Source organism: Neophocaena asiaeorientalis, unplaced genomic scaffold, assembly GCF_003031525.2.
Source record: "Neophocaena asiaeorientalis asiaeorientalis breed wild unplaced genomic scaffold, Neophocaena_asiaeorientalis_V1.1 scaffold217, whole genome shotgun sequence".
Classification (NCBI taxonomy): domain Eukaryota; kingdom Metazoa; phylum Chordata; class Mammalia; order Artiodactyla; family Phocoenidae; genus Neophocaena; species Neophocaena asiaeorientalis.
In genome coordinates, this window is record NW_020172293.1 from 8,737,442 (window position 1) to 8,757,569 (window position 20,128).

The window sequence follows — 20,128 nt, forward strand, 5'->3', positions numbered from 1 at the left end:
CAACAGGAGAGGCCACAACGGTGGGAGGGAGGCCTGCGTACAGCAAAAAACAAACAGACAAAAAAAGATATATATATATATATTTTTTTGCTGTATGTGGGCCTCTCACTGCTGTGGCCTCTCTCGTCGCGGAGCACAGGCTCTGGACGCACAGGCTCAGCGGCCATGGCTCATAGGCCCAGCCGCTCCGCGGCATGTGGGGTCCTCCTGGACTGGGGCATGAACCCGTCACCCGTGCATCGGCAGGTGGACTCTCAACCACTGCGCCACCAGGGAAGCCCCAAGATATATGTTTTAAACAGATGAGAAACATGTGGGAAAGAGAGAATTGGAAAAAAAAAAAAAAAAAGATGTTTCAGGGATAAGATTCCCAAAACAGAAGCCATAAAGTAGAGGAAGGTCACAGCACTGGCTCAGAACTTGCTCACAGTTCTATGAAACAATCAACTCTGACAATCCCATTTAGAACTGTACCAAAGAGAATAAAGTCTAAATAAAAATAACTCGGAATAAATCTAACTAAAGAAGTACAAGACACTGATGCAAGAAAGTGAAGACAACAAAGACAGATGGAAAAATGTACCATGTCCATGGATTGGAAGAATCAATATTGCTAAAATGACCATACTACCCAAGGCAATCTAGAGTCAATCCAATGCCTATCAACTTACCGATGCATTTTTCACAGAACTAGAACAAATAATTCTAAAATTTGTATGGAAACACAAAAGACCTCAAACAGCCAAAAAATCTTAAGAAAAAAGAACAAAGCTGGAAGTATCACTCTCTCTGATTTCAAATTATACTACAAAGCTATAGTAATCAAAACAGTATAGTAATGGCACAAAAGCACACACAGATCAATGGAATAGAATGGTGAGTCCAGAAATGAACCCACACTCATATGGGCAATTAATCTAAAAAGGAGGCAAGAATATACAAGAAGGAAAAGACAGCTTCTTCAGTAAATGGTGTTGGGAAAACTAGACAGCTACATGCAAAAGGATCAAACTGGACTACTCTCTCCATCCATGCACAAAAATAAACTCAAAATGGATTAAAGACTTAAACATAAGACCTGAAACCATAAAACTCCTAGAAGAAGGCATAGGCAGAGCGCTCTTTGATATTGCTCCTAGCAATATTTTTTTGGATATGTCTCCTTAGGCAAGCGAAACAAAAGCAAAGATAAACAAGGACTATATCAAAGTGAAAAGCTTTTACACAGCAATGGAAACTATATCAACAAAACAAAGAGGCTGCCGACTGAATAGGAGAAGATATTTGCAAATGATATATCCAATAAGGGGTTAATATTCAAAACAAACAAAGAACTCAACATAAAAAAAAACAAAAAACAAAAAATACCTAAGTAATAAATGGGCAGAAAACCTAAATAGACATTTTTCCAAAGAAAACATACAGATGGCCAACAAGTGAATGAAAAATGCTCAACATCTCTAATCATCAGGGAAATGCAAATCAAAACCACAATGAGATATCACCTCACACCTGTCAAAATAGTTATTATCAAACAAATAACAGGTGTTGGAGAAGATGTGGAGAAAAGAGAACCCTTGTACACTGTTGGTGGGAATGTAAGTAGGTGCAGCCACTGTGTAAAACAAAATAGAGGGTTTTTTTTGCGGTACGCGGGCCTCTCACTGTTGTGGGCTCTCCCGTTGTGGAGCACAGGCTCATTTTTTGGATATGTCTCCTTAGGCAAGCGAAACAAAAGCAAAGATAAACAAGGACTATATCAAAGTGAAAAGCTTTTACACAGCAATGGAAACTATATCAACAAAACAAAGAGGCTGCCGACTGAATAGGAGAAGATATTTGCAAATGATATATCCAATAAGGGGTTCATATTCAAAACAAACAAAGAACTCAACATAAAAAAAACCAAAAAACAAAAAATACCTAAGTAATAAATGGGCAGAAAACCTAAATAGACATTTTTCCAAAGAAAACATACAGATGGCCAACAAGTGAATGAAAAATGCTCAACATCTCTAATCATCAGGGAAATGCAAATCAAAACCACAATGAGATATCACCTCACACCTGTCAAAATAGTTATTATCAAACAAATAACAGGTGTTGGAGAAGATGTGGAGAAAAGAGAACCCTTGTACACTGTTGGTGGGAATGTAAGTAGGTGCAGCCACTGTGTAAAACAAAATAGAGGGTTTTTTTTGCGGTACACGGGCCTCTCACTGTTGTGGGCTCTCCCGTTGTGGAGCACAGGCTCCGGACGCACAGGCTCAGCAGCCATGGCTCACGGGCCCAGCCGCTCCGCGGCATGTGGGATCCTACCGGACTGGGGCATGAACCCGTGTCCCCTGCATCCGCAAGTGGCTTCCCACGAGGGAAGCCCTAAAATAGAGGTTTCTTAAAAGACAAAAAAATAGAACTACCGTATGATCCAGCAATTCCACTTCTGGGCATTTATCCCAAGAAAATGAAAACACTAATTCAGAAAGATAAATGCACCTCTCTGTTTAACAGCATTATTTATAATTGCCAAGATATGGAAGCAAACTAAGTGTCCATCAACAGATGAATGGATAAAGAAGATGTGGTATAACAATGGAATATTACTCAGCCATAAAAAAGAATGAAATCTTGCCATTTGCAACAACATGGATGGACCTAAAGGGTATTATACTAAGTGACAGAGAAAGACAAATACCATAGGGTTTCACTTATATGTGGAATCTAAAAAACAAAACGAACAAACATAACTAAACAGAAACAGTCACAAATACAGAGAACAAACAGTGATTGTCAGAGGAGAGGGCGTTGCAGGGAGGAGAGAAATAAGGAGGTGAAATTGTCAGAGGTGAGGGAGATTAAGAGGTACAAACTTTCAGTTACAAAATAAATAAGTCACAGGTATAAAATGTACTGTGTGAGGAATATAGTCAATAATTATGTAATAGAGAGCCAGCACACAGCAACGAAGACCCAACACAGCCCAAAATAAATAAATAAATAAAAATTAAAAAAAAAAACAACAGAATGAGATCAAAGGTATCACTACTCTAGAATTATGGTAAGAATACCACACTTGGTCATAGAGATGCTGGGTTACAATCCTAAGCTGTGGATGATATTTAGCTTTATAGCCTTGATCAAGGCTTCTGATGCTCCTGATACCCCAGATTATTAAAAGTAAAAGAGGCATGGTAGCTCTTGCTATGGCAGCTTGAAATGAAATAGCTGCTACAGAGAAGCTCACTCCAAGCCTGCAAACTCTAATAATACAAGGGTGAGATGATTCTCTCATCCCCCCGTGAGTTATAATGAGAAAAATTCTAATTGCTCATAAAATGGTTTTCAAGTGTCTGCTTCAAGTAACTTCTCATTTATTTCACTGGTCTTTGGGTTCCCAACATAAAATGACTCAACAATAGATAATAATCTTTCTGGAAGAGATGGAGTAAAATTTAAGTAAAAAATGTCACACAAAATATGATAGCAAAATAGAAGGAGAAAAAAGAAATAGATGTCAGATTTGATAGGAAAACAACATAGTAAAAAACCAACAGCCTCCTCAATTCTTATTAGAAATCAAAATATTTTAAATGAGATATAAAAACTCAGAGTTTTATTTCCAGATGAGCATTTCTTTAAAAGTAGTATAATATACTATATACTCATAGATGAATTAGACAGAAGTTTACATATTTTTTGTGATTTTAAGTGATCATTCATTGATTTATTGATAATTAGTTGATTTATTCATCTCATATGCCCTACCATCTCCTATACAAAGATCTTAACTAAAACCAATAAAATTCATTTTAATGCCTCAAATAAATATAAGGTTTTTTCTTTCAATCGTTCTTTATGTTGTATTCATCCAACCATCAGTATCTGGATTGACACAGAAAAAAACAAAAATAAAATAAATGCAATTTCTTTATATTAAAAAGAAAAGAAAGAAAGAGTAGAAAGGAACAAAAGAGCCTCCCTCTAATAAGGTTCAACCAAATAACTGAAATCTACCTTTCCTGCTCCTGCTTCATCCGTACTCTCTCCTCTTCTGATGTAAGGGAGTCCTGCATTTTTATTTTACCCGTTTTCTCAATCTTGTCATCTTTTCGATGTTTGCCAAACCTGTTGATAACAAAAAATTCTAACTTGTCAATATATACAAAATGCGTTGTCGTTCTTTTGGGATAAAGACCTATGCACTCAATGAAGTGTGAGCGTCCTCAAAATGAGGCCCCAATGTCTCCTGCCCAGTATTAATATTTTCAATCAGATTACTTTCATCCTTTTTAATTAGAACTTTCCAGAGAAAACCCTTTTTGGAAATGGCCTCCATACCCATTTTTCTTCAGGCAACACAAAAATAACAACAAAATTCTTGCAGTTCATTCTTACTAAACACACAATCCATAAATGTATAGAACAGAGTGCCGAGTACGTCAGGTGTGGAGGATAAAACTCTGCATCAGAGGATAATCCACAATCATCTTTTTTTTTTGGGCGGTACGCGGGCCTCTCACTGCCGTGGCCTCTCCCGTTGCGGAACACAGGCTCCGGACGCGCAGGCTCAGCGGCCATCGCTCACGGGCCCAGCCGCTCCGCGGCATGTGGGATCCTCCCGGACCGGGGCACGAACCCGTGTCCCCTGCATCGGCAGGAGGACCCTCAACCACTGCGCCACCAGGGAAGCCCCCACAATCATCTTTTTAATGATCTCTCCATAAACAACTATTCTTTATTTTCACAGTTTTATTGGCAACATTCCTCATAGTCTAAACACTGACAAACAAGGTCACATTTGCAAGGTTCAAAGTAAAAAGGATAATTTACACTGTGATCGTACTTCGGGCTTATTAAACTGAAAGCTTTGAGGAAGTCTCAACAAATACTGTTCCTAAATCTGATGAAAAGCTATCGCCGAATGTGGCATCTTTGACTTGGAAATCTGTATCTGATCAAAAACAAACATGAGAAACAAACACGCAATTCAAAAACAGTGCACACACATTTCCACATATGGGCACTGAATTCAAGGCTCTCCAAAAAAACACTAATATTATTCCCTTCGGGCGTCCAAAATACCTTAGAAACCTCAGACTTGGTATCCATTCTTTTTCCTGCTCTGTTACTTTTTTCTACTTTTCTCCAGACCATGTTGCCTGGAAGGCATGTGTTCCATCCCCTGAAATAATATTCATCTGTAGTGATTTGGTCACCAGATGTTTCAAAAAAGAAATCTTTTATAGACAGTTACTCAACTAAGCATTCATAAATATATAAAGTATACCAAGCATTTTCTGAGCACAAAGTAGGAATCTGGCTTATGGTGACAATTAATCATATTGAGAAAGAGATGAGTAAAAGAGTTGGTCCAAAGCTGATATAAAAGAGAAAAAAGTATCTCAATTACTGGTGTGGTTGGGAGCATATGTCTTTCTTTTCTGATATAAATCTGATGTCAAATACTGGTCTATGCAGGAGGTGTACATGGGAATATCTCATGGGTTCACCAAAGTAACACTATGTTGGAAATAAGTAAGGGAAAGCATTCTCAAGATGTTAAAATAGAAAAAAGTTAAAGTCTCACCACCACTATTCCTTCAAAATTATGTGTATTATTAAATGGCATTGAAAACTGCCTGTAAAATTAACTTCCATAAAGCAAATCTACCCTTAACTTTTAATGTTATTTAGAAATTAGAAGATCATTTCAGTGGTAAAAAAGAAGAAAAAAAAAGAAAAGAAAAGAAAAGAAAAACTCCCTGGGAACTTAAGCCCCGAAAATGATGATGTCTCACAGGGGAGAAACTATGTACTATGCTTTTAAAACTAATAAATACAAAGCATTAAAAATAAAAACTTTCTCTTTCCGTTGTTTTTGTCAATATATCAATAATGCCTAAGAGTTAAGCATAATGATTGTCTTTATAGAATGAATTAATAAATGAAAGAGCAAACATAAACAACTGATACGTCCCAGGAGAAGCCAACATTTGACAAAAATTTATTGAGCATCTGAGGACAGGGCTAGACAAATTCATTTGAGTGTCATCAGCACGTAGATGGTATTTAAAGCCCATGTGAATCCCATCATGAAAATTCTGCAACATTGAGGCACCTGGAAATATAAAATGTATTAAATTCTAACTTCAAGAAAAGCATCAAGTTCAAATCTTAATACATGACATTTATTTTTTTTTATTGGAGTATAATTGCTTTACAATGTTGTGTTCGTTTCTGCTGTACAATGAAGTGAATCAGCTGTATGTGACATTTTACTTATAATACAGATTCCTAAAGGTAAATCGTTTAACCATTTAGCTTTTCAGTTCATAAATATCCTTCAAACAATACAATGTTGCCATATTGACCTGTTTTGTTTGTGTTGCTGGTTCACATTCTAGATTACATACATTCAACCCTGTACCATATTTGAGAAACACTACCATGATACAAGATATATCATCTATCTTTACCAAAAGGTACAGTTTAATCTTCCAAGAAGAATCTGCCCTTTGAGTTAATAATGTGGGGAAAAATTGACGTGGTTGACTTTCCCCTGTTTTAAAGCAGTTTCGATATTTTCAACCCAAAACGTAACACTGAATTTAATCAGCTATTGTTAAAATCTTTTTTTAAATGGTCTTCGTCCTATTTTGTGAAGAAAGTTTCAGTTTTCTATCTCAGTCTACCAACTTTCAGTTTTTTATCTCAAATACACATGATTAAAAAGAAAAAAAAAAAAACCTATGAATCCCAACTCATATTTAGGAAGTGAATTTTTTTCTCATTGTATTCGATGCCAAAATATTAGTTTCCTCGGCTGCTTCATCATCACCAGAATATACTATTTTATTATTTGTAAATTTATTATCAAACTGTTATATTTTCCTTTTAAAAACTACAGTTTCAAGATTAATGTATGGAAACCTGAACAAACCATAGATAAAATGTTTACAGGTTAGCATTTGGACACTTCCCTTAACGCCTGCTTTAGTTAATAAATTATGTGATTTCTTTAAGGCATTCTATAAAAGCACAGCACATTACTTGTTAACTGGGGTAAAAATGGATCCCTCAGCTATAACTTTCTGACAGAATGAAATAAAGACTGTAAATGAAAAAAAGATATCAACCATTCTAGAGTATAAAAAGAAAAAGGAATTAGCTATATCCTCATCACTCTAATTGCCAATCTATTCTAATGTTCATCTTAATTTATAGTTGCTTAATTCTTTCTGAAAGGGGGACAGGGGAGGTCATTGAAAAATTTCAGCTACACATGTGCTCACAAAGTCAATTTCACAGCTGAAATCAGTAATCAACCTATGAAGACAATCATTGAATAGCAAGATGCTTAGAAACTTGGAGGACATCAATTACACTTATTTTATTATCTTTTAAAAGCCACAGATGAATTTCAAATGGGTCATTTTCCAAGGAACAGCATAGCTGAAAAAACATTGTGCTAACAGTATGTCCAGGAAGCAAACCCATTCCCAGCAAAGAATCAGTTTCATCAGCTGCCTTCTGACCATCCCATACACATGTTCGAAGAGAAATGTCTGCCACGTCTAGAAGGACTTCTTGGTCAAATCTTAGGATGTATTAATACAGTAGAATGGCCTTTTTTCTTTTTTTTTTTTAAAATAGAGACAAAAAGAAAAATAGAGAGCTTGAGAAAAAATTGAGAGGGAAAAATTTCTCTACAGATACTGCCCCATGGAGACAGAAGGGACAATGAAAAAAGTGCCAACAAGCCACTGAAGACTCCTTTCACAGAAGGATACAGTGGATGAGCCCGTCTTATCAGAGTGAAATTGATTGCAACTTTGCTTAAACATATGGCTTTCTTCATAAAGGATACAGCGATGTTTCCATTCAGCTAATCTCCAAGTAATCTGCCAAAAGGGTTCTACCATGATGTGCTACAAATGAGATCACTGCCGTCTGCCAGATCAGCCATATATATTATTATTATTGCAAAGAGTGATGGGCAAGATGTGCACTTGAATGCGGGAAGAAAAAAACAAACAAACCAAGAGTCACAATGGATTGCAACAAAATTCTGCTGGTTTTATATAGAAAGAGCCATCATGAAAAATTAACTGATAAGAGTTTTGTGCTTTTCAACCATCATTTTGGTTTTTAGCAAATTAACCTCATTCTCTCTGTGGTATAAATAACACTGAACTATTTTACTATATTTTCTACTGCTACTAAAATTAGAGATCTTTAGGAAAGATTAGGCTGGATGATAACACACAGCATCCTGCTATAAATAAAATAAAAATAAAATTGGTTTTGCAATGAAAGGGCTTTTCCTAATATCATATTTGAAAACACAATAGAGGAAAAAAGAAAGTCTAAAAAATCTGCTGCCATATTTAAAAATAGATGAACAGACTATCTAGAACCAATTATCTTGTAAGTTTTGAGAAATAATTTTTAAAATAAGATTTTCTTCCAAAATAACTCACTGAAATGTCACCTAGAAGTCTGGTATTTTCTCACTGCTAATTACAGAGGTCTTCATGTCTAAGGAGGGCTTTGCTATAAGACTTGTATTACTATTTACCCTAAGAAACGTATAGGTTAAGTGATAATGCTTGGCTGGGGAGACAAGTGAAAATGGCACAAATCCAAATTCAGTGTCAGCTACCAGAAGCCTTGCGTCCTCCCCCCACACCCAACAACTCCCACACTGGTATGGTCAACACAGTCTTCTAACTCCATCCCCTGCCCTATGTTTTCCCCTAATTTCTACATATGTGCACCATCACGTGATTTAATCATCCCTTTCTCCAGGAACTCGCTGTCTCTTTCTGGAACCTTCCAGTTTCCGGTGGACACGTGTTGGTACAGCCATTGTGCTACCCTGTCTTTGACCACTGCCTGCTATACTAATGCGCCAGGGCCCTAAAGATCCTTGAGAGATGCCAGCTGCCCAGTGGGCCAAGTTCAAGAACCTGTAGAGCAAAACCGAAGACCGTGTCCTGTGCCATTCCTGCATCCCCATCAGCAACCTGTATGCCTCAGGACACACGTTCACTCAAACCAAAGCAAAATCACCAGCTTTTAACCTCATTTCTCTGTAGTCCTTTGAGTGATACTTTTCCTAAATGGTTTTGGATCCAAGTTTCTCTACAAACTCTTTATCAGTTAAATCTCGTATAATCTTACCCTACATTCCTGGTGCCAGCGGTGACTCCCCTTAATTCATCACCCCAGTGATGAACTTAGGCACTGATTTTTGCCTTAAAGCCCTAAAAGGCAGCTGCCTTAAATTTTAGCTGAAGAAAATAAAAATGTAGCCACGTGTCTCTGCAGACTGTTCTAGTGCACTCCTGTCCAAGTACACTGAAGCTCCACATGCACAAATGTCTGAAGATGGAAGCCTAGAGACGAGTCATCTTGTCCAATGTCTTCATTTGACAGACAAGGAAATTGAGGCCCAAGAGGTCTGCACGCAGAGCTGTGCAAAGTCACCTTGCGAGTCAGGAACAGAGCTCAGTTCACCTCAGTGAGTTTAAGAGACCTTGGTGGGGGCTTCCCGGGTGGCGCAGTGGTTGAGAATCCGCCTGCCAGTGCAGGGGACACGGGTTCGAGCCCTGGTCCGGGAAGATCCCACATGCCGCGGAGCAATGAAGCCTGTGCACCACAACTACTGAGCCTGCGCTCTAGAGCCCGTGAGCCACAACTACTGAGCCCACGTGCCACAAATATTGAAGCCCGCGCCTAGAGCCCGTGCTCCACAACAAGAGAACCCACCACAATGAGAAGACTGCACACCACAACAAAGAGTAGCCGCTGTTTGTGGCAACAAAGACCCAATGCAGCCAAAAATAAATAAAAAAATTTATTAAAAAGACAAAAAAAAAAAAGAGACCTTGGTGGGTCTGAACTTGGACACTCCTAGAGAAAATGAAATTCCCGGACCCGTGAAGTTCACTCCTAAGTGAGACGTAGAACTGAGCACCAGTTGTAGGCTCTTTTGCTCACTTAACAACACTTAACTAGAATTTATTGAATTCTTCTTTATGTATACTTGATCTCATTGATTCCAATAACTGGCATATAAGGTATGTGTTCTTCAGGGGAAACCTCAGGAAGCACAGGGCGATTTAGTGATTTAACAGGTCATCTAGCAAGTAAGCAGCAAAACTGGAATTCCGGCCCAAGACTCTTCTTATTACCACACCCAGCCACCTCCAAATCGGCCAGTCACTCTATGCTTTTATACTGAGAGCATCTGGTTAAAACGTCTTGGGTGTAACCAACGAGATAAATCTTGTATTGCTGGCCAGCAAGGAGGTCCAAGGGACACTGTTCCTGCATGAACTTTTCTGTGAAGGGCAGGAGTTCAGACGCAAGGTCAAGAACTGATTCTAATCATTGGAAAGGATCACACAAACTGCCACGTACTCGTTTTTAGGACGTTGCCAGTATTTCTAAGTGCAGCGATGCTCCAGAAGTCAACGCTGTCTGCGTAACGTATGCAAATCACACCGGGCGACAGCAGAAGCGTGTCAAACCGCCCAAACCCAATCAGAGGGTAAGACAGCAAGAAGTCCCTGCGTGCATTTCTCTTGTACGATGATGTGCTCGTGGTTTCTGGCCCTACCTTTTGTGTGTGTGTGTGTGTGTGTGTGTGTGTGTGCCTCGGCCTCCATTTGATAAATGAGGGGAAAAGACTCCTTTCTAATGTGTCCTTCCCATACAGGATCTTCCATATTTCAGTGACATTTAAAGAAATTGCTACCATGATTGTGTACCGATTTGCTCAGCAGTGGCTTGTGGCAATGCTGGATCAATCAGGCAAAAGAGGGCTGATTAGGAAAAGCAGAAAGCTCCCATTTAGGCAAAAAACATCTTGGTAATCAACCATGATGAGAAGCAGCCTCGGAGAGGGTGCGTGACAACGTGATAGTGCTTTTGTCAAATGGGATGCAGTTTGAAGTCAGCACACTGTAGAAGGGGTTCTCTTTAAAAGGAAATCTGCAGACTTGAGAATCATTATTTGATTGTGTACGGTTTTCATCAGTGCTAGTCTGATTAGATTTAATAAACTAAATTTGTGTTGCTTGGCATCCAGGAAAAAAATAAGTGACTTTTTTTTTAATAAAGAAAATACAGCTTCTCCTTAACCAGGCTAGAACAGCCTTCAGACACGTGATGTTCCCTTAATGGACAACATATCCTTCTCAGGACCCCCATTAAATGCCCTTAGAAGTGCATTCTTCCCCTGCGTCGTAGCCTGTGTTATCGAATCAAGGATGCACAGATATGCCTAGTAACCCGACACTGCAGGAGTCCAGGACGGATACGGACAAGGAAATAGTAAAGCAATTAAGAAACTGAACCCAGCACATTATCAATTTTGACTTTATAAGAATCATCATAAACTCCAAAGATTTTAAAAACCAAACCAAACACACACACACACACACACACACACACACACACACACACACCCGAAAAAGCGCGGGATCCAGATATAAAGGCTTAAGGAAAAAAAAAAATAACAAGCAAGCACAGTAATCCCTCAAAACACAAGATGAACACATAAATAACTCTGAAATAATATTTATAATCTCTACTTAGAGCCATTCAAGTCAAATGACAGAAGATGGGTGAAAGTATATCTTAATTATATTAAAGCTTCCCTGACATCAGCTAGTCCATGGACCACACTACATACTTTCTGTAGTAAATAAATTCCTCTTTGTAAAAAGGGGTCAATCAGTAATGACTGTTCCATACAGGATTTTTATAAGGCTTGATATACCTCTTTTTTCTTCAAAACATACCCACACAGGTAATGAAACTACGCTAACCCAAAACACCAAATATGCAAAGGCAAATAATATGCTAAGTAATTGTTTTTGTTTTCCCCCAGCTACTACATTGACTTTATAATAAATAATATATATATTATTACATATAAGATTAAAATGTATATATATACACACACACAATTAAATAAAGTAAAAACAAGACACAAGTCTGATTTTTCTAAATGCTTAATTTGGCATTGAAATCAGCCATGTCCACTTTAAATGATTTTGAGAGAGTATGTCCCACAACTACTTCTCTGGATCCTTTCTTTACCACTATACTCCTAATTCCTGCACTGTTCATTTTAATGCATTATTGTTTCATAATACAATACTACAAATTGCAAATTACATTTGGCTCAAGGAGTGATTATGAAAAATACTATCACTGCTGCCTTTGCTAGAATAACTCTGATAATAATGAGAGATTGATTGAGCTCTAAGCAGCCTAAGTGATTAGAAGGGTCAATTGGAACATTTGTATTAAGCTTCTTTTGTTAAACCCAACACTTTGCCACGTTAGAGGCAAATAATCACACCCTATATCTGGTTACCATGGTTTTCCTTTTCCTAAAGCATCAGAACAATTTAATACGTGGTACTGCCCCAAAGGCAGTTTCTATAAGAAATGTTAATGAGACCTAAGTCAAAAAACACATCTATGTAAAAGGGCACTTGAAAGAAGAAAAAGTAAAAGATAAAATGATACTTTACAAAATACCTTTTTTTTTTCTATTAGGACAAAGTCAGGAGTATTTAGTAACAAAGATAATTCTAATAATTTCTGTTACCATCTGCCTATCTGATGCTCAAACTGGCATCCAGGTTATAAATGCTGAGAAAGTAATGCAAACACGCGCACAGCTTAAGGGTATCTTTTTTGACTCAGAAATACTCACCCTCAGTTAAATATGTATTGTGCTTCAAAGTCTATGTTTTGACTATTGATACGAGATACCTAATTACAGGTACAGCTAAAACACCCTCCAATATATTCTTATCCTTATGTTTACAGAGCAAATGAAAGGGGTAAAGACAGATAACGTGGTCATTGGCGTTTGGGGGAGGGGAGGAAGGAAACAACTCCGGGAAACTATGAAAGATTAAAACTTCCCCAAAGATCTCATCATCTGTAAAGTTAAGGTGTCAGTCAGCACTTTTTCCTGATGATAGGAAACTATTTCTGATGATCCACATTTCTGAGAATACTCTCTGCAGAGTAAATTAGGAGTCAGAGCTTTTCATTTTTTATCTTTCAGTTGATTTGCATATTCAGATTTAAAATTAAGGAGCTGACCCTTTCTTTTAAGGCCCAACAGGGCTGTGCAGGCAAATTACCAAGTGCTAGACGCCACACCTAATTCTTAGACCAAGAAAAAAAAAATGAGCGATCCCGCCCCGCCCCGGGGCTGTGGCTCCTCAGGCCTCAGCACCCACACCCACCATCTACCTGACTCACATCACCCTCTTAAAGAACAAAGCACCTAACGTCACAGACTTGGTTAAAATCGCTGTTCTTACAGGCACCTGGGTCCTGGCAAGTCTAACACATACAGAAGGTGACCGTGTGACACCAAAATCTGGCAATGGCTCTTTTCTTTATTCTTCTGTGCTGGGGCTTCACTCCACCAGGACGCACAGCACTGAGTATTGTTTATGACTCACCCGTGGGTAAGAACCCAGCTGGTAACTGCGAGCCACAGTCTTGGGATGGGTTCAGGGATCAATTGACAGGGGCTCAGGAGGAAGAGACAGGTTTAGGGTCTCCCCTCCAATCAGCACGCCCCTCCTGGGAAGGGGACATGAAATCTGACAGATGGCCAACCACCACATTTTCCCTTATTTGTCTAAAGAGTTCAACAAGCATTCCAATACAGAACTTGTAGATCTGTGCACTGGCCTGGAATTCCTCTCATCCCAACTCACTTCCACCTCCTAAGAACTGTCACGTCTGCTCTGCCTGTTGTGTGGTCTGAGGCTCCATGACTCTCTGGCAAACACAAGGCGTAAGTGGGGCTCTGTCAGAACACGCATGTTTGTCCAACAAACCCTCCTGGAACCGGAGCCAACACTACTCACAGTCGGTTTAAATCCCCACATCTCCCCAGTTACAGCAGCTGTTACAGGATATCATTATGTTGCTTTTCCTGGGCTGGAGTTCGACCTGTCTGGTCTAAACTAGTATAATCATGGTATATTAGTAAACCTCATTTCACTGAGGGCAATACACACACACACACACACACAATCCCGGAATTTCCCTGCCTGCTGGCTCTGCTCAGAGGTCCCCTGCTGGCTACCTGACTTCACCTAGTCCTTATGCCTCCCCTGCATCCACTTCTCTCCCATCACCTTCTTCCAAGTCCACCTGACCAGTGCACATGGCCACAGTAGCTAATGCTGCCGCCACCTGTCATCAGAGGCATTCCCCAGGCCTGGTCAATGAACCAGGCAAAACTGGCCTTAGTCTTTAAAACTGATGTGAAAGAGAAAGCCCAGGGTCTAGCAAATGAGCCATGGTGGTTCAGTGAGGGAAACACACACACACACACACACATATATGTATACACACATATTTCTGGAGAGAAATAAACTATACATCTTTTTTTTAGCAAAGGCACTCAGAATATTTATCTAGGAACTAACACAGGAATAATTAATCTAAGGGGAGAAAAGCCCATGAGAAAAGAACTTAAACAACAGGAGCTGACAGATATGCAGCACCTTAAAATTTCAAAAAGCTTTTTCAATACATAGTCTTTCATTTCGTTCTTCAAACGAAATGTGAAACAAGTGGAGATCAGGAAACTGAGGCTGATGGGTTAAATGCCAGAGATGGTAGAGCTGGGCTGGGAAAAGGCTTCAAACTCTAAACCCCAAGTTTTTTCCACTACAGAATACCCTTCTCCCTCTTAGACTGACCTTAACCCCTTCGAATGCCCCCTTAGGTTCTTCATGTTCATTTATATGTTAAAAGTAAAGCAAAATCTTTATTGCACTGAAATCACGTTCAAAATAAACTGTAAGAAAGGTCACCACGTAAGCTTCTTAAATGGCGTAACATCAACTAGACTGTAAAACACTCAAAAGTGGTCGATGTAATTTTAACTCTTAAGCAGGGGTCCTCCACACAGAATGATGGCTGAGACGTACTGCCGATAGATGGACCAGAGACAACCGGACACAGAACACCAAAGCATCCAGGGAAACTTATCTGAAGGTCGACAACTCAGTTGCATCTTGGACGGCAGTTGAGCTTGGGCAGGGTTCCTTGACCTTGGCATTGTCAAGATTTCAGGCCAGATAATCCTATGTGTGTGAGATGAGGGGGTCCTTGTGCATCGTAGGTTGTTAAGTAGCATCTCTGGCCTCCAGCCACCACATGCAAGCACACCCCCTCCCCATTTGTGACAACCATATACGTCACCAGACACGGCCAAAGTTCCCTGTGGGGCAAATTCCTGGAGGTTGAGAACTACTGGGTTAGGGTTTAAGACAAACAACTAAGTTCAATGTGACAGCCTTATTATTTACAAAGAAGAGGATTCAAAGGATAGTAGAAGGTGATTGGTCTTAACCAATCATTTATTTCAGGACTACTTCCTCCACACTAAAGAAGGAAAGCTCTTTCTACAGAGAGGGTTAAGGTTGAATGCTGATGACCATCTAAGTCCCAGAAGACAAGACCTAGCTGGAATATTGGGGGAATATATCCATACAAATCAGTGGGTTAAAAAGGCACCAAATTCATACAATCAACATTAGAACACTGACTGAGAACTTCTACTCCAAAATCAGAAAGACGTGGGTTGGACTTCCCTGGTGGCGCAGTGGTTATGAAGCTGCCTGCCAACACAGGCAGGGGACATGGGTTCGAGCCCTGGTCCGGGAAGATCCCACATGCCGCGGAGCAACTAAGCCCGTGCGCCACAACCTACTGAGCCTGCGCTCTAGAACCCGCAAGTCACAACTACTGAAGACCGCGCGTCTAGAGCCCATGCTCCGCAACAAAGAGTAGCCCCCACTCACCGCAACTAGAGGAAGCCTGCGCATGGCAATAAAGACCCAGTGCAGCCAAATAAATAAATAAATAAAATTTTAAAAGAAAAAAAAAAGACATGGGTTACCTGATGTGTGGCAATTGGCACTATTAAATAATAATAAAAATACTAACTATAAAAAGTAGTACTAGCAAAGATTAAATACAATGTTTTTAAACAGGTAATGCACTGCTGGCAGAAATCATTACTCAGTAAATAACAGAAACAATTTTCTAACAAAAATATCTATATATTCAGCCCCTCCTCCTGTGTTTCCAGCTAGCTCCTCTAGGCTCCCTACGTTGGGCAGATCACGACCACTTCAAGTGGTAGATGTAATCAGGTATTCCAGGATTTGTGGTCTACTCCCCATCTTTCGGGTTAAGCCAAAATGATCTGGCTGGTGGTGGGGCTTGGCTGGCACGGCAGCGTGACGGTGGCCAGCAACGCAGTGCTATGGAGCAGCTGCAATTTCAGAGGCCAGAGGCCACCGGGCTTCAGAAACCGTGAGATGAAGAGGCAGCTCCCAGGGGCAGGCGCTCCAGGGCAGACTCTGCGAGTTGCCTACCCATATCCATTCTCCTCCCCCTCCATCGAAGCGGAGCCCCGATTTGGTCGGGAGAGGAAACACGCCTAGTTGAGATAAAACTGTTTTCCCCAGCTCCTCTGAAAACAGGAACAGAAGATGGTAGTTAAGAGCATAACATTGGTGCTAGATTCCTGGGTTAAAATCCCAGCTTTGCCTCTTACTAGCTATGTGACTCACTACCCTTGGACAACTCGCTAAACCTCCTGGATGAAATGCGACCACCCTCACGGATTTATTTTGAGAATTAAATGGACGATACAGTCCCGGTGTTGGCACATACCAGCACTCCATAAATATTAACTATTTCATTATCATCGTGAGTCTCGTCTCTGGGTCATCGAGGTGGATGGCGGCACTTCTGGGAAGACCCTTACAAAGGGGGCTCCCTCCACTAGCAGCTGCCTCTTCCCCTTCCTGCTTCTTCCTGCGTAGGATTCTGACAAGATGCTCAGAGTTGTCACCAGGAATGACAGTGAGGACACAAATGCACGTTAAGACACTCGTGTTCGTAGCAGCATCCTTCACAACAGCCAAAAGGCAGACGCAAACTAAGTGTCTGTGGATGGATGAGTGGATGAAGAGCGCGTGGTGGATACATACGATGGAATATGACTCAGCCTTAAAAAGGAAGGAGATACTGACACACGTTACAACATGTTTAAAACTTGAGGACATTATGCTACGTGAAATAAGCCAGTCGAAAAAAGATAAATACTGTGTGATTCCACTTATGTGAAATACCTTGAGTAGTCAAACTCAGAAAGACAGAAAGTTAGAATGGTGGTTGCTAGGGGTGAGGGATGGAGAACAGGAAGTTACTGTTTAAAGGGGATAGAGTTTCCATCTTACAAGATGAAAGGAGTGCTGGGGAAGGATTGTGGTGATGGTTACACAGCAATGTGAAAATGCTTTAGATGGAGCCAAGACATGGAAGCAACGTAAATGTTCAAGGACAGAAGAATGGATAAAGATGTGGTATATTATATATATATATATATGTGTGTGTGTGTATACACATACACACACACACATTTGTGCATGTATACACAAACAGGCAATGGAATATTACTCAGCCATAAAAAAGAATGAAATACTGCCATTTGCAGCAACATGGATGGACCTACAGATCATCACACTAAGTGAAGTAAGTCAGACAAAGACAAATATCATATGAGATCATTTTTATGTGGAATCTAAAAAAATGATACAGGGCTTCCCTGGTGGAGCAGTGGTTAAGAATCTGCCTGCCAATGCAGGGGACATGGGTTCAAGCCCTGGTCCAGGAAGATCTCACATGCCACGGAGCAACTAAGCCCGTGGGCCACAACTACTGAGCCTGCGCTCTAGAGTCTGTGTGCCGCAACTACTGAGCCCGCGTGCCATGACTACTGAAGCCTGTGCGCCTAGAGCCCATGCTCTGCAACAAGAGAAGCCACCGCATCGAGAAGCCCGTGCATCACAACGAAGGTAGCCCCCACTCGCCACAACTAGAGAAAGCCCGCACGCAGCAACGAAGACCCAACACAGCCAAAAATAAATAAATTAATTAATTAAGAAAAAAAAAAGAAAAAAACAAAAAAAAACAAAATAAAAAATGATACAAATGAACTCATTTACAAAACAGAAACAGACTCACAGACACAGAAAACAAAGTTGTGGTTACCAAAGGGGATGAGGAGGGGTAAGACATATTAGGAAGTTGGGATGAACATATACCCACTTCTATATATAAAACAGGTAATCAACAAGGACCTACTGTATAGCACAGGGAACTATGCTCAGTATATTATAATAACCTATAACGGAAAAAATCTGAAAAAGAATATATACATATATATCAGAATCACTTTGCTGTACACTTGAAACTACCACACCATTGTAAATTAACTATACCTCAATGTAAAAAGTTTTTTTTTCAAACGGATAAGATGGTAAATGTTATATGTACTTTACCACAATTAAAAAAATAAAGCAATACATATTAAGGATGGCTGAGTAAAAAGGAGATAGTGACATTGCTTATGCTCTGGCGCCACCATACAAGGCTTGGATGGCCAATCTTCAGACCTCTTTTAAATTAGAGAAAAATAAGCCATGTCTTCCTTTAACCACAGTTATTGTGCTACAACCAAAACCATTTCTCACAGATAAAAGCACGGAGATAAGAAGGCAAGGAGTGTTTCCTTTCAGGTATTCAGATTCCCAAATAAAGGAAAGGAGACTATATTCTTTGCAACATCTTTGGAAAGGATCCCATCTTCACATCAATACTTCAACTGGTTCAGTCCTACAGTTCCCAGCAACTAACTTTCTCTTCAAGATGTCACCCTCACAGTCAGTCCGCGGTGGCCAAGGGACAGCAGGATGGGGCCAACAGCCTTCCAAGAGGGAGAGAGCGGAACTAAATGAGAACCAAAAAACCAGCCAACAGGAGCCTCCTCCATTCAGGACAATACCGCCATTCGGGCTTACAAAGCCTTCTCAGTAGAAAACAAGAAGCAAACCACACTCCCTGAGTCAGAAGTGATTTCATTTCCCCTCATTGTTTTTGATGCTATGTGGGCATTTCTCCAGTGGGGGAGCAGAGACACCTTCACACACTTTTTATTATTCGGCCGTTAATGGTGTTTCTCTCTAATTAGACAGCTGCAGCTCAGCTGCATGTATTCAGGACAGTGGAAGATACTTCTAGAAGAAAATATCCTGTTCTACTGCTGACCAGAGTATCTGGAAACAGTATGAAAACCCTGCTTTAGTGAATTATATAACTCTCATCTCACAAGAAAAATAATGTACAAAGGAGTTTTGCCAGACTAGACGGGGGTCTACTCTAAGAGAAAAAGCGTAAAACTTTGACAGTAAAGATAATAAGACCCATATGGATAAAACTATATTTAAATATGGGACCTTTCAAGAAAAGAGTTCCACAGGAAAAATGTTATATAAGTTTTTTTCTATTTGTTCATTGAAGTTGAGAAGACAGATCTAAAATCTTAGTAATAACCTTCTAAAGCTTTGTACTGGTTTCTAACTATGACCAAACAATAGCTAACTAGTTACATTTTCTGCTTTTAAAAAATTACTTAGTTTACAATACCTTATTACTGAAAATATAAAAGAAGTCAAAATTGTGCCACAGCAGGGAATACATATAATTCTACACTTTCCTGGGAAATATATTTCCAGAAAGAAATCTAGTTGCAATGTTTTTGAATGCAGCAATGGCTATAAAGTACAGAAAACACAGAATGATTCATGATAGCAAAAATGCATATAAAAATAATAAAAAGGTTTTTAAAGATGATGCATATAAGCAGAGCACAGCCAGGAACCCTTCAGGAAAGGGCAATAAACTAAAATCACGGCCATGCTCAATATACCAATTGAACAGTATCGAAACCCATTAAGAGCTTGAACATAGCCAAAACTTCATATCCCCTTGGATGGAACATAAACCATGAGCAGTGTTGCCTTGAAAAACAAAGATATCTGCAAATCACAGTTTATTAAAAAAAAAAAATTCTTTTTTTTGAAGCCACGGGAACGGAAGCACTCATGAATCTTGGGAAAATACGTCCTGGGAAAGCACAGTCTGAAAATGAGGACTCCTGAGTATGTATCATAATGGTTAAAATGTCACAATATTTAAAAAAAAAAATCTT

The 20,128-nt window shown here is 39.7% G+C and overlaps 1 protein-coding gene across 1 annotated transcript in view; it reads right to left on the reverse strand.

The window, feature by feature from the left end:
- The window catches only part of PARD3 (par-3 family cell polarity regulator), a 377,491-nt gene that overhangs the window by 166,224 nt on the left and 191,139 nt on the right, over window positions 1–20,128 (reverse strand). Inside the window, 1 exon segment of the mRNA XM_024766062.1 lies at window positions 4,015–4,125. Within this exon segment, the coding sequence (XP_024621830.1) occupies window positions 4,015–4,125 (111 nt within the window).